Consider the following 14,094-nt stretch of genomic DNA (forward strand, 5'->3'; position numbering starts at 1 on the left):
TATATTCAATTATAATATTATAATTATAATATGAATAATACAAATAATTTAAATATAATATGTTCAATTAAAAATAAAATTACAAATATTAAATACACTGGACTTTAAAAAATATACATAATAAAATATATAACACATTTTTAGGATTAATTTCCAGAAAAAATATATATTTTCATCTCAGATAATAAAATAATTTTAGATAAAATAACTCTCCTTTTATTTATTTGATAAGGCTATATATATATATATGTATATATTTTAGATGCAATCATCAACATTGGCCACTGAAATGACCCAATCATCAAAAAACTGCCATTACACCACAGCACAGCCTGGTGTGAGGAAGTAGTTAAACCTCTTTATTAGTGTAAAACAAACTTGTATTAATGTAAATATTGACCTGCTGATAAACAGGCTCTAGGTAACGTCCACTTCCACTTAAATTCAAAGGCTAATCAGAAGTGTGTGCCTTTGATGACACTTGCTAAACTGGAGATCTGAAAATAAAGCAAACATGTCTAGAACAATACGCCAGCATTCATATGGAGATCTCGACCCCCGTCCAAGCATGACACGAGAGGCTTTCATGTGGCCAGGGCTGATGCTCTCATTTGAAAAACAAATGGACAGCTCAGATCTTTTATGAAAGCAATAGCCATTGGTCGGATTTGTTTGTGGCTGATTTGAATAACGAACCTGAAGCCTTTACCATTTGGCATTGAGGCTATATTATCAGGAGAAATATGAGTCCGCTGCGGTGGCGTATTACGTCAAAGCATTTCTTTATGCAAAGCAAGACAGTATGTGGTTCAGCATAAACACGGAAATAAAGCTTGAGAAAATTCCTGTGTACTGTATGTCGATTTATCACTGTTGTATAACCAATAACTCCCTTTAATAATACTTAAATTACATTTAGAGACATTTTAGACTAGAGAGTTGCAAGCTTGCAGTCGGAAAAAGTTAGATTTTCACTGGTTGCAAACGATCAATCGCTTTTTTTATGCACATTTTGGGATATTGCAATAAAACAATGATGGATGGAAACGCCAAGTTTCTAAAAATGTGCATTAAAAACATATGCGCTCAATTGAGATGGATGTACTTTATTTTTTTATCCAATAAGAAGACATGCTCATAAAGTACAATGGAAACACATTTACCAAAAAACTCAACAGAGGATGTGATTGGATAACTTGGACGAACCAGTGGACCAATCGCATTGCACAGCATCTCAAATGTTGGCTTGATCATTCTGAAATCAGTCTGTCATCAAAATGATTTGGTTTGATTCCCTCCCGGAAGCGTCTCATGTGATTGCGTTCACAAACACCAGCATCCGGACGCATGATGGAGGAACAAGAGTCACAGTGGATCGCAGCAACTTCCATTTTTATTACAGATATTTTGCACCAATTTTGTTCTCTTGAACACATGGTGGTTGAAACGCTGCTTTATTCACAAATGTTTTATGTGATATTCCAATTTTGCGCATAAGTTAAATTCGCAACTTTGAATGGAAACATAGCTAGCGATGTCTGATTGGTGACTTCTGAGCCACTTCTCAAATAATCTGTCAAATAGGTTCATAAATCAGTTTGAATCAAACTCTTACGTTATCTGAGGGGGAAGTGTTTCAGTCTGTAGTTTTTACTCTTTGTCGCCATCTCTGTTCGAAATCTGCAATTGCAGTTATTGGCGGAATGATCAGCTTTACGTGGGTTGTGCCTCGGCACGGCACAGCACTGATGAATCCAGTGTTTTGAGGAGAATGTGTGGCTGTCAGTCGCCGCCGGTGTGGATCCTGGCATTCGCAATCACAGATTCTACTTTTTGGAAGTATGACCAACATAAGACTTTTCACCGGAAAATGTCGTCTGAACAAGCAACATCCACTTTTGTCCTGAGCAACTAAGGGGAAAAAAGCATTGCAGTATTAAATCTAACGATCGCTTATCATATCACGTCAAACCGTGCAAATTATACTTTGTTCTCAAATTGTTAATGTTAACAACATCAGCATTGCGTGATTACATTTAATGCCCTTCCGATATTATCCTTGTGTTCGCACGGGCCGGTTGCAGTCTCTTTTATTCTGTAGCCACTCCGAAGTCTTTTGCGTTTTACAACGGGTGAATCTCCAGTTGGTGATTGTCGTTTGAACCTTTCTGGATCTGCCATCAGATTGATACGATTAAAGGGTAACTCTCGCCAAAATGCAACCTAGGCAACCTAGGTTTCGTTTAAAAGCTTAATTAGGATGGAAACGCCACTTTTAAGATTGACCGTATTTTCGTTTTCAGTCAAATTGGCTTTTGAATGGGAGTGCTTGGGGCACGACTATGATAGCATCAAAATCGCTATTTTTAAAACACTAAGAAGGCTCGACACAACATGAAACTTTGCTGGAAGTATCACCAGGGGCTTTACACATGAACTCCAGCATTGACAACATTGTTTGTGTACACAGAGTTTACTAAAAATAAAGATTTTGAACAACTCACTGTTGCTGTTTCCGTCCTCCAGTCAAAAATAGTCGATCTCCGAATGCAACGTAACAGGGAGGAGAGTAAAGATGGAAAGCTCCTAAAGCTCAGTTCCATATAAATTCACGGATAATTTGTTGTTTTGTCGTTAGTGAAAATCAATATTGACCTTGTATTTGAAAAAGGATCCTCATATAAGAAGCAATACTAAAATTCAGAGTCGGTTCATTCACATTCGGAGATCGACTATTTTTGACTGTCAAAATGCCGGCGGACGGAAACAACTACAGCTACAGTGAGTTCAAAATCTTTCTTTTTAGTAAACTAAAAGTTTTTTTTTTTGTTTCTATCCTAATTATGCTTTTAAACGAAGGTTTGCCTCGAGTAGATTAACAAAAAGACCCAGGGTTGCATTTTGGCGAGAGTTACGCTTTAATTACATCAAGTGCTGTGAGAATAGGCTGTAAATCTCCACCTCCAGCATCCTCACACTCATCGCCGCCTAGCCGAGACTCTTCATCACACTCATCGCCGACTAGCCGAGACTCTTCATCACACTCATAGCCGACTAGCCGAGACTCTTCTTTATCACACTCATCGCCGACTAGCCGAGACTCTTCATCACACTCATAGCCGACTAGCCGAGACTCTTCATCACACTCATAGCCGCCTAGCCGAGACTCTTCATCACACTCATCGCCGACAAGCCGAGACTCTTCATCACACTCATAGCCGCCTAGCCGAGACTCTTCATCACACTCATCGCCGACAAGCCGAGACTCTTCTTTATGTGTACAGATGTGACGTAATCTGATGTAACGCAAACGCATGCTCGAATTTCCCACGGAAATCCACCAGTACCACTGGAATTAAAAACATTATTACAAGCTTACCGTTTTGAATCGAGCTACGGCAAGCAGAGAGTTTTGAACACTGGCTGGTTATGTACTGTACTTGCTCAAAAATTTATTTTGGATAATTTTTAACCCAAAAAAGTTACAGACTGCAGCTTTAACATTGTATAGAAAATATTTTAGGGGTTGGAATTTTTTTTGAAACTGTACATTTTTGTCGCCCACCACTAGAGTGAGTGAGTGATTGAACCACAAAAACTGCAGGTGAAACAGGATCCTGTAAGAAACACTGCCGTACAGTACAGCAGATTATGATTATGATTGATTATAGACTGGAGGGAGCGTGGTCGAGTCTGGCTGCAGGTCGAGGCCGGTGTCATGCCGAAGGAAAAACCTCGGCCCACACCCCAAAATCTGCCGGGAGCTCTTTATGCTCATCATCAGAAAGGCAATGCTATTTCTGGAGATCTAATTATCGCCACGTCAGGTTTTATTGGGAACATGCACACTCATAATAACACATAATTCCAAACAGATTTGACGGATGCTAATTGAATCCTGGAACTAGATGAAGTAACATCTTAAGTGCACAAATCCCAAATCTGATGAACTCTCATTGGCTGCATGTTGGATTTTAGGTCACAACGACATATTATATGTCTGTATTGCTCATGTAAAGCCGTAATGCCATGCAAGATGTAAATTATATTCCCTCTTTAGTGAGGGAGCAGACCTCTGTGTGGTTTTCTGTGAAGTGAATTCTGGCTGGATCTGGGCTTGATTAAAGCCATCGGCGAACTCTTTGAGTATCGCTCAACGTTTCGTGCTTTGCGGTCGCCGCTTCAGAGAGGACCAATGGGACGCCAGAGACTTTACCACAGCGCGTGCAGGATCCAAATCATTCAAGAAACCCACAGGCCACAGATACCCCCTCATCCCCTACGCCAAACCCCCCTCTTCAACCCACACGTCTCATTTTCCTCCTGTCTGTCTTCTTTCGGGTCTCTGCACCCCTGGCACTGGCACTGGCGTTTGAAGAGGATTCATGGAAGGGAAGTTGCTAACTCCAGATTTGCTGTAATGGGAAGTCTTTAACTTAGTAGAAAGATAAATACATATTGGCGACACCGATTTTTACTTGCATTTGGCACTTGGCGAGTGTTATATACTAGGGGTGGGAGAAAAAATCGATTATTAGATGCATCGCGATGCGGACGTGGACGATTCTGAATCGATTCACAAATGTCAAAAAATCGATTCTCTAAAAAAAATATATATATTTTTTCTAATAACGTAATATTGACGGAACGCAAAAGGCGGAACTCTAAGCGGACGTGCAGTCTGTGGCGCGCACATAACAGAGTCGCGCACTTAACAGATGCATGATGGCTGAGCGCCAAATTCGGACGGCACCCTCTTCGTTAAAAGCTAGCGTATGGAAAATTGGCAATTTCATTGTTACCTATTTAGTATTTTTTGTATGAAAGCTGCTTTCAGTAGCCTATTTAGTTTTCACATCAATATACTGTAAACCGATCTGTTATACGTACGTTATACTGCCCTGCAATATGTGCAATGCCAGTCACAAAAAGTTACATTTTAACTGTGCTCTCTGCAGATGTTCATTCACTTTTTTTGTATAAGCTTTTTTTGATTGTGGTATACAGCAAACATTTCAAGTCATAACTCTTTATTATTTAGTTGTGAATAAGAGAGGCTTTGTATGTTACTAATTATTCAGAATATGCGTAAGTCCACAAGCATTATATGAGAGCTGCTGGTACATAATTCTATATTTTTGAACAAAAACTGTTTGTGATTTTGCTACAGCAAAATGTTTTTTTTGTCTGAAGGATTATATTGCTCATTGGAAATAACAAGAGGATGTTGGTTAGAAGTCTATTATTAAATGCTAGAGATTCAGAATATGCTGAAGTTTGTATTAATTTACTACAAGTACGCTGCTAGTACAGGCACACATTTATTTTCCTGTTGGTTCTTTGCAATGTTCAAATCACTTCCATTTGTTTTATTAATAAAATTATTATAGGAAGATGGAAGTAAGTTCGTTATGGGTCATCATAAATACTTTGCTTTAAAAGTACCAAGTAAAAAAAAAAAAAAAAAAAATCGTTAATAATCAATAATCGTTACCATCTGAATCGTAATCGAATCGAATCGTGAGGTGCCTAGAGATTCCCACCCCTACTGAACACCTTGTCTTTCTAGAAGAAAATTGTCCAATTTCTACAGTATGTTGGTTCTGATCTACTTCCTAAAGGAAATAAGCCTTTCATTTATTTGTTATTGTTTAGTTCAACTTGATGAGTCACAACACAATGTGATGTATTCACTTCTGTGTTCTACAGAACATAAGCTACATACAAATAATTCTGAAGTTATAACTACACGACACAGAAAGTGCTTTGAGTTGTTGTTACTCAATAAAAGAGTTAAGTAATTCAGCAGCTGACTTTTTTTAATACTGCAATCACTTTGTAGTGTATTTTCGTTTACTGTTGTGAAATGGAAAATCAATAATCGCTAATCGAGAATCGTTAATAATCGAAAATCGACTGTAATCGAATCGGGACTTCAATAATCGTAATCGAATCGAATCGGGAAATCAGACAGATTAACCACCCCTATTATATACAGGGTCTAAAGTCAACACTCGCCAAGTACCGAATGCGAGTAATAATCGGTATTGGTAAGTGTATGAAATGGTGTCATTTTCTAGTTGGTCGGTAACAGTTTCATGAATTCTAACATTGCAAAAATGTGAGAACATGAATGTGAACTATAGTTGTCAAAAAGTACTGACTTCAATACCAAGTCTGTACTGAAATTTAAAAAATGTGACGAGACCAGCATTTCCCTCTAGCATCTTAAACACTTCTGATTGGCCATTGTGTTGACGTGCTCAACATACATGTCTTACTGTATATTAGGGGTTTGTTTAAATCTATAAAATCCTCTAAACTTGAGCCATAGTCATGGGATTATGGGATTAGTGAGTTGATGTTGGATTGTTTTCATACTCCATAGAGATGAGTCTGATTTCTCTAAATAAACACAGCCAGTACTTTCATTTCTTACATACTAGAATCATTGGATGTTTAAAGACACAATATATGTTATGCAATAAGGTACTTCTAAGCAACCAGAGATCAGATAACACACTTGAATTTGCATTCGCCGCGCAAGTTCATTTCTGAGCAATGGCTTTATTTGCATCTCTTCGCATCGGATTAGTGCGTGAGGCAAAATGCATTACACAACCCAGCTCTCCTTTATAAGGCCCCTCAGTCTTATGGTTTGTTTTCTGAATGAACTGAGCATGCTCAGGAATCACCGGCATAGGCCTGCCACGCTGCATACTGATGAACAGAATACCTACAGTACACACACAGCAACAACATGCCCGCCCTGTCACAGCGCAGACAGACAGGCTTGTGCAGGATCCCACATGCTTGCAGTCGCCATGGCGACGCAGACAAATTGAGCCCTGCAGTGTGTGTGGAGAGGCAGCGCAGACGATACACACACGCACCACATTCGGCACAAAGACACCCAGCCGAAAGGTTAATGAGGTCCGCTAGCAAACATCACAGCATCTTCGAGTAGCTCTGAACACACTTATTTTGGCCTGAGATGTTAAAGCACTTTGTATGCACATGAATATGGGGACATTGATGTAGCATGCGTCTGGTAGGGCATATCGTAGCCTGTGTATGAACGTTAAACACTCGCAACGCTATGATGTCATGCCCGGGCTAGTTTAGACACGCCGTATCGCAGCGAGCTTTGTGACACTGTAGGCAAACACACGTTACATACATCTAATGATATACAGCTTTGTGTGATTGGTGTTAAATTATTTATATATATATATATATATATATATATATATATATCACACACATAATATAAACACCACTAACAATATATATTTATCTAATATTATTATCTATCTACTGTATATGTGTGTGCGTGTACAATATGTAATATATAACCTATATATATATATCTTGCATAAAGACGGTATATTTTAAATATTTGTCTAATGGCATCTTTTTATGAAAGAAGGCCGGGATCATTGATACCAATACTGATGTCTCTATTAAATGTCTCAATTTTAGCCATTAATAATAACCACTGAACATCACAATATAATTGAAAGCTATCATTTAATAAGCATTAAAAATATATAACTACTTTGAATTTAAGCGATCTTAAAACAATCTTCACATAAACCCATTATAATAAATGTCACATTCAGCCGTGCCTTTCATATAGCAGGACTCAACGCTAAGGGTTCTTCTACTGGTCCTGTCAGGATGGTTCAGATTTGTTTTCGTTGTTTTTGACCTATGTAAGGTAGGTCTAACAGGTAAATAGACAAATAGAAATTTAATAATCAAACACTGCATAGTCTTAACTGTATAAATTATAAGTTGAATTAATCCTTACTAAAGCTACAAAAGAGATTTTCTCTTTGTCTTTTGTTGTTTGATTAACATTAATGACGAACAGCATCAGGTGTATTAGGCTGCTGTTACTTTAATACCTGACGCACATGATGCGGATCTGACACACTTCCCATTTTCTCACAACTCTACGTTCATTTAACACTTTTTAAACTCATTTAAGACTGTGCTTGCGAGGATACTCGACAAAATGGGAATTTGACACAATTTTGGGTTTTTGTCAGTTCAAGCGAGAAAGAGAAGCGTCTACAGATTTGTGTCTTTATTCATGCGTCTTATCGCGTTTTAATGATTTAATAGCACTTGAATGAATGATAGCGTGATCATATACTGTAGCACAGCCAAAGATGACAGAAAAAAACGCATGTTGCATTGATTGTTCAATATTTTTAATGCGTTAAAATGGAAAAAAAAAAATGTATGTGTTAATTTTGACAGCTCTAATATACATACATATATATAGTGTTATGAATTTTTCACAACAGTATTCAACTTCTGCAACAGAGGTGTTCTGTTACATTACAGGTAAAACAATTCCTTGGGCCAGGAAGCAAACATGCAGCAAGTTTCAAGTCGGACCTAAAACTGTTTGGAAAAGCATATTTCCTGTCTATTCAGCAATACAAGCTGATGGTGTTACAGTGATGTTATATTATCAGGTGAGACTGTAAACACAGTTTGCATAATGCCCGTAGATGAGAAATCACAATAGTTAGCAGGATCGAATTATAGTTTTAAAAATATTTACACGTAAACATTGCCTTATATGGGATGTTTCAAAGGTGTCTCCAACAAGGTGTTTGGATAATGATAGTACTGCACCTTTAATGCATATTTCATCATTTAAAATATCTTTTAACTATAAAATATTTAAAAATGACAACGCAAAGCAAGACTTATAATTAGACAAGAATCACTAATCATGGTTAAACTCTGTATATGTGTCATTTGAACAAAACCCTAAGTATTAAACTTTGTTCTACAGACATGAATGCACCTGGTTCATGATAAAAATGGGTGGAAAAATCCCACAGACCAAGATATCTAGAGACCAGAATATCACAGAATCTTGAGGGTGGGCAATTTTCACACGAGGCAGCCCATAGCTCCCAGGCAACAACCTAGAACAACCCAGAACCCCCTAGCAACCCCTTAGCAACCACCCAAAATTCCCACCAACTGCCTTGCAACAAACCAAAACTCCCAGGTAACCAACTACTGTAACCATTACCCAAAACTCCCTAACAACCACCTAACAACCATCCAAAACATTCTAGCAATCACATAGCAACACCCTGGCAACAATCCACAACACCCTAGCTTCAAATCAGGCAAAAAACCCTCACATTTTCAGTAGAAAATCAAAAAAAATCTAGTTTGTGGAAAGACTATTCAATGCAATCCAAAGTCCAGCAGCAGGCAGTCGACCTTTACATGACAGCAAACATTATATCACCTAATTCCAATGTGAAATATAATTCATGACCTTCAGTACCCCTCCTCACAGACCTGCACCAAACACATACATCAAAACACATATGTCTCTAAACAGGGAAGCTTTGGTGGAGAAGGCAGTAATGCCACATTAAGAGATGCCTGTGCAGTCGTCAGCAATGCTAAACATGATCCCCAGCAATCTGACCTCCCTCCCACAACAATAGACCCAATGACAATGATGCTTCAGTCTGGATAAAGGTCTAAACTGACGACTCCAGCATGGGAACGCGCACACATCCACGCACGCAGAAACAGACACCAGTGTCAGTCGTTTATACTCACACAGTGGAGAAGCAAGCATTTGGATGTTGTATTGGATGATGGTCAGGATACGTGATGGACATCCTGACTCACAATCCTTGCACGTACATGACTTGTGTGTGTGTATCTCCCTGAAATTGCACCCCCCCAGGGGCAGCCATCTTGGCTCTACGCTACCTGATAACGTCTCTCATCTGTGAGCCAACAGCCCTGCCAAAATCACACCAATTACCTGAGTTCCCCCGGGCGTCAGTAATGACATTAACTCAAGGGAAGCCCTTCTTTCTTAGGTGTGTAAATGCCATGTGTTAGGTGGGAAGTTTAAGCGTGACTCACCTTGTTGGAGGCCATCTCGCTGACGGAGTGTCGGGTCTGCAGGGTCTCCAGCTGGTCCAGGCACCAGTCCAGCTCCTCCAGGGTCTCGGTGGCCAGTTTCTGGTAGGCCTCCTCTGGAGGGAGACAGGGAAGGGGGTGATCAGTTTTGAGGCGTTTGACCGGGCTAGCCGAGGCTTCCCGAACATCGTCCACATCGTAGACAGCCATGCTGGGATGTCCACATGGGTGACTCTTCATGCTGTGCTGAAAAGATCAGGGATAGCGGATCAAATGCGAGATGCTCCTTGCCCTCTATTAACTCCTGATCCGGTCGAAACAATAAAACGGAGTCACAGCGCTGTCAGTCCAGCTGTGAAGGGCTCCTGGTGTATCGCGCACCAGAGCCCCATGCTCCTAGAAAACAAAACACACATATACAAGCACGGAGAATCCCGATGTAATCCGCTTCTACTGATTCCTATCGACCCGCCGTGATAATTTCACATCCACGCGCTGGTTTATAATCAGTCTCCTCCACAGGTCCATGAACTTCAGATGTCTTTTAGCTGACGTTCTGTCTCACATCAACAAAAGAGAGAAAATGCAAAGGATCCCCCTTTCAGCACCTCCCACCGGCTTTCAAAGCCCCCCTAGTCAGAGATCCAGACTCTTATATGAAGCAACGGGCGTTCCTGGAGAGCGAGTCGTAAAAAAAAAAAAAGGAAAAAAAAAAACAGAGCTTGCACAAGCAACACAGTGAGAGCGCAGCACCTCAGCTACACAGACATGACATAGGAGGCATTGCTTTACACAAACATGAGCGGCTTCCTGTGAAACCACAAACCTACAGAGCTGGAGAGCACGACGCAGAGAGAGACGTAAGATGTGGACCGGAGCGCCGGAGCCGGAGCATCCCTGCAGACTCACTGCTGTCAGCAAAAAAGAGCCGGATCGCTGTGACAAATGTATTAAAAATGCATGCAGCAATTCTGTCTTAAACATGACACGGCTCAGGACTAGAGTTTCACAACATCTGATCAAATTAACCACAACACGTGTTAGTATACTGTATATAAAATGTCTATTGATGTATAATATGTTTAATTTCAATGTACAGCACCGTAAAGTTTGGAAACATTCATATTTTTATATAGATAATGAGATTTTATATTTTAATGAGAATATTTACATTTATATTCTCATCAAGGGTGTATTTATTTGATCAAAAATACAGAAAAATCTGTAATATTGTGAAATATTATTACAATTTATTAATATTCTCATCAAGGTTGTATTTATTTGATCAAAAATACAGAAAAATCTGTAATATTGTGAAATATTATTACAATTTATTAATATTCTCATCAAGGTTGTATTTATTTGATCAAAAATACAGAAAAAACTGTAATATTGTGAAATATTATTACAATTTATTAATATTCTCATCAAGGTTGTATTTATTTGATCAAAAATACAGAAAAAACTGTAATATTGTGAAATATTATTACAATTTATTAATATTCTCATCAAGGTTGTATTTATTTGATCAAAAATACAGAAAAAAATGTAATATTGTGAAATATTATTACAATTTATTAATATTCTCATCAAGGCTGTATTTATTTGATCAAAAATACAGAAAAAACTGTAATATTGTGAAATATTATTACAATTTAAAATAATGGTTTTCTATTTTAATATACTTTAAAATGTAATTTATTCCTGTGATCAAAGCTGAATTTTCAGCATCATTACTCCAGTCTTCAGTGTCACATGATCCTTCAGAAATCATTCTAGCCCTGAACATTATCACTAACCAAATACAGTAGATGAAGTAAACAATAGAAAAATGTAAAATTAAAAAGAATTATAAGTAAGTGATCATATCAAGTTATTTTTGGGTTTGTAAAAATGATCTATATCAGTCTGATAAGGCTGAACACATTTTAAACTAATATTCTTGCATCTCTTTTTTAATTACGTGTTTCAAAAGTAGGAAACAGTTATTATTTGTTATGCTTTTTACATTTTTTCTACAGTAAATTATAACATTTAGATCAAGCCTCATTTTACATACGAAGCATGTGATTTCAAACCTGTATTTTTGTTTAAAAATCGGGAAAATCAGTATTATGGTCATTATATCAGTTATCGTCTAAAAAACAATCCCTCTCGGTTATCAGTATTGGACAAAAGTGCCCTAAGAGAAATAGTAGATAGTATGAACACACAAGCAAGTCTCTAAAGCAAAAGCAGTGCTGAACAAACGGGGTAAATGTGCAGCAAACACCCACATCCACAGGAGAGCGATTAACATCAGACTGGGAGAGGTCGCTTTACTCGTGATAGACAGATCGCTTGAGATAGCAACTGCTCTTTCATGTCCCAGAATGCTCCTGGGAGGTTGTTTACTTCAGCCGTACTCCATTCCAGCGCAGACAAGCCGACATTCACTGTGGTGCTTAAAGATTACGTGACAGTCAATCTGCGCAGATTACGACTGAAAATTAATCCTGGTTATGGGACTGATGCAGTCGCCGATCCGTTCAGGGCCACATTTCATTTTTTCTCTCATAATCCTGGATTATGTCAGGGCTTTGCAGTTGTGACTAGTGCATTAAAAACCTGAACCTGCGTCACAGGACGTGCATGTGTTCATACCGCACCGGTGATAAACAATAACCCATACTGTGCAACTCTACTCGTGTGTATTGCGTTACACAGGGCCGTGCTGAAGTTACAAGACCATCTTTCATCAAAACAAGCGTCTTACGCGTGACACAATCACACCGCACACTTCAGCGGTCACAGGATCTTGCTGCTATTGTTACAGGGCAACCTTTAGAGAAACACACTGAGTGAATCTGACATGCAGCTCTGCATAGCGTTCGCCCAACCTCACGCACGGGTCAGAAACATCATAACTCAAGGGTCTACGGGGGAAACACAGCAGGGTGACGCACTAGCCCCACACAGAAAGAAAAAATGCAACAAAAAAAGGAGAAAATGCATAGATGAAAGGTTTAAAAAGGGAAAATTAGGGGGAAAGGATCACATCATGTGTGGCATTCAACCCCCCCCCCCATATCTTTAGCCCTCTTCTCAAACGTCTGTTCAATCACTCTGAGGAGAATTCAAGAGCAGGGGTCCACTGTCCTTGCTGACAACATCTCCTCTGACGTCAATGGCATTCTTCTTGTGTTCAGTGCGACACCAGAGGCCGGCCCCTCAGAAGCTGCTGGGACTGAGCGCACGCTAAACTCTGGAGTGGACTCCGCAACACAACACACTGCACTCAACACTAGACGGCAAATATGAAATGCTAAGTGTTCACAATAAAGGAATTCAGGGAGTTCAAATTAATTTTTTACCTAAAATCAAAAGGAAAAATATGCAAAATCTATTTTAGGTTAATCAAAATAGTTTGCATTTCTTTTCCAGCCTGTTGCAAATCATCTGAATCCTACTTTAACGTGATATATATATGGCCAAACGTGATGTCTGGAGGGGATTTTTCTGTTTTATGACCCTACAAGTTTGATTAAACTATCAAAATATGAGGAAAATATTTTATATCTTTTAAATATGAGGGAAGAACAAAACACTAAACTTGGTTAAGGTATTTTTAGTCAACAACAGCTTCAGGTTTTATTTTACTATGCAAAAAATAAATAAATAAATGCATAGAAAAATAAGCTCACAGGAAAAAGCATTTATTGACTACAAAATAATGAGTTCTCATTTTTGCATGTGTTCATAATTTCTTTGTATGACATTCTGGCCAAAAATTATGTTGGCACAATTTGTCATGTTTCATTGCGTTATTATTAGGGCTGGGAAAAGATTAATCGCGATTAATCGCATCCAAAATAAAAGTTTGTGTCTACGTGATATATGTGTGTGTACTGTGTATAATTATTTTGTATATATATAAATACACACTTGCATGTATATATTTAAGAAATATTTGTTATTTATATATAAAATATTTAAATTTATATATAATATAAATGATATATAAATATATACAGTATATACATGCAAATATTTCTTAAATATATACATGCATATGTGTGTGTATTTATATATACAAAATAATTATACACAGTACACACACATATATCATGTAGACACAAACTTTTATTTTGGATGCGATTAATCGCGATTAATGTTTTCCCAGCCCTAGTTATT

General features: G+C 38.2%; 1 protein-coding gene across 8 annotated transcripts in view; it reads right to left on the reverse strand.

The window, feature by feature from the left end:
• Nucleotides 1-14,094, reverse strand: part of LOC311076057 (3',5'-cyclic-AMP phosphodiesterase 4D-like) — a 212,204-nt gene that overhangs the window by 12,137 nt on the left and 185,973 nt on the right. For all 8 annotated transcript variants that reach the window (XM_084103910.1, XM_084103913.1, XM_084103914.1 and 5 more), the window contains one exon: nt 9,925-10,037. In XM_084103910.1, coding sequence (XP_083960036.1) covers nt 9,925-10,037 — 113 coding nt within the window. The remainder of the gene's footprint in view (nt 1-9,924; nt 10,038-14,094) is intronic.

This window comes from Abramis brama (genome assembly GCF_963993115.1).
Source record: "Abramis brama genome assembly, chromosome: 25".
NCBI lineage: Eukaryota > Metazoa > Chordata > Actinopteri > Cypriniformes > Leuciscidae > Abramis > Abramis brama.